This window comes from Mesitornis unicolor, unplaced genomic scaffold, assembly GCF_000695765.1.
Source record: "Mesitornis unicolor isolate BGI_N332 unplaced genomic scaffold, ASM69576v1 scaffold1952, whole genome shotgun sequence".
In the NCBI taxonomy this organism is placed as follows: domain Eukaryota; kingdom Metazoa; phylum Chordata; class Aves; order Mesitornithiformes; family Mesitornithidae; genus Mesitornis; species Mesitornis unicolor.
The window spans coordinates 12,126-13,704 of NW_010169767.1; the positions used below are offsets into that span (position 1 = coordinate 12,126).

Consider the following 1,579-nt stretch of genomic DNA (forward strand, 5'->3'; position numbering starts at 1 on the left):
GAGTGGTATTGACTCAGCAGGACAAATGGTGAGCAGTGTTTTCAGAGCTGTACATGTGCTAAAATAGTTGTCTTTTCTTTTGGTGAAAATTACATGAAGGTGAACATTTTCAGGGTGGATACTAAAATACCGCTTCACTGATGATGAATTTTTGCCTGGAGCGCCACTCACTGGGTAAAGTCATGATGGAGATCTTGGTCTTCCTAAAGTCTAGTCTCCTTTTCTGGCCAGTAAGTTGACTGAATTAAATGGTCACTATTGAGAAAATTTTCTTTTCTGCTTTTTGTCCCACAGGTGCCTCTCTCCCTGTTGGCTGAGAGGGTCTCATCTTGTGGAGAAGACCTCTTCTGGAGAACCCAAAGGACAGCAACACTGAAGAAAATGGACACCATGCCCAACACCAAAGTCAGCCCCAGGTACACATACCTGAGAGAGAAATGATTGATCAGAGCCTATTTCAAAGGCAGCATACAATTAGAAGGCATCAAGGACACATTCAATTTTTCATGCGGTAAGGCTAAGAAAGTTCTTCAAGCACGTTGATGACCCTGGAGAGGAGAGTTTGTCAGCTCATTCAGGTCAGGTATTGAGTGGTCTGTGGCCAAGAAAGCATCTCAGGCATTGACTGACCTCCTCCACTTAAATGTGCTTCAGTGAGAATGACATTATTATTTCTAGGGCAATTAATCTATTTCTTGTTGCGTCATAAACAGTACAAGTTATACCAAGACCATTTAATGGTATTTTCACTTTACAGGCATAATGACAGTAACAAAAGCAGCAGCAACAACATTGTTATGCTTTATTAGTAATGAGTCCAAACCAAGCTTTTGTTCTTTTCTTCAGATTTTCAAAACAAAATGTACCCTGCCTTCATGTTTTTTCCTGGGGATGGGGGAAAGGGCAATCTGTTACCTCATTTTCCTTTCACCATTGTTATTCCATTCTCCATTTCTGGCAATGTCTTTCATGAATGTAGTTCAGATAATTACTCTCCTCTAGCAATACGTTGATAAAGACAACACTGCGCTTATGCCTCTAGATAAGCCAAGCGTTCTTTATGGCACCCTTCCCTTCCTTTTTGTGGACCAGCTTTAACATGGAGCAATGATTAGGTTTAACAGTGTTTTTAGGTATCTACTTACTTATTTACTTACACACACACACAGAGCAGAGTTGTTAAAAAAGGAGGGAAGCTTTAGCATAAAATCAAGGTTTTACCTGAACAGTGACTTAAATATTTCCAACTGATATTGAAGTAAGTATGACACGTGAAAAAAAGAGACTAAACCAAAAAAGAATGCTAAAATCTGAGCATTATTGTTAATACTGCTAGTCAGACTATTTCATTTGGCATCAAATCTTTCACTCAAATTTTCTGACAAATTCTTCTACCAGTGCCAGGTGCAGATGTACTTAAAGAACACAAGTTAAAGAACAAATGGAGAAGAGCTGTTACCTGAGAGCACTGGAATCGTAGAGTCTGCATGCTCCTCTTCCCCCACATCTTTTGCTACCCCATTTCAGGCAAGTTGTATCTATCGCCACTCCAAAATACACTGGGGCTGGAATTCCTGCT

At 40.0% G+C, this 1,579-nt stretch overlaps 1 protein-coding gene across 2 annotated transcripts in view; it reads right to left on the minus strand.

The window, feature by feature from the left end:
• Positions 1-203: 203 nt before the first annotated feature.
• LOC104536745 (solute carrier organic anion transporter family member 1C1-like) overlaps positions 204-1,579 on the minus strand; it is a 23,413-nt gene continuing 22,037 nt past the window's right edge. For both annotated transcript variants that reach the window (XM_010179459.1, XM_010179457.1), the window contains 2 exons: positions 1,460-1,577; positions 204-426 (listed from right to left, as the gene is read on the minus strand). In XM_010179459.1, the coding sequence (XP_010177761.1) occupies positions 204-426; positions 1,460-1,577 (341 nt within the window). The remainder of the gene's footprint in view (positions 427-1,459; positions 1,578-1,579) is intronic.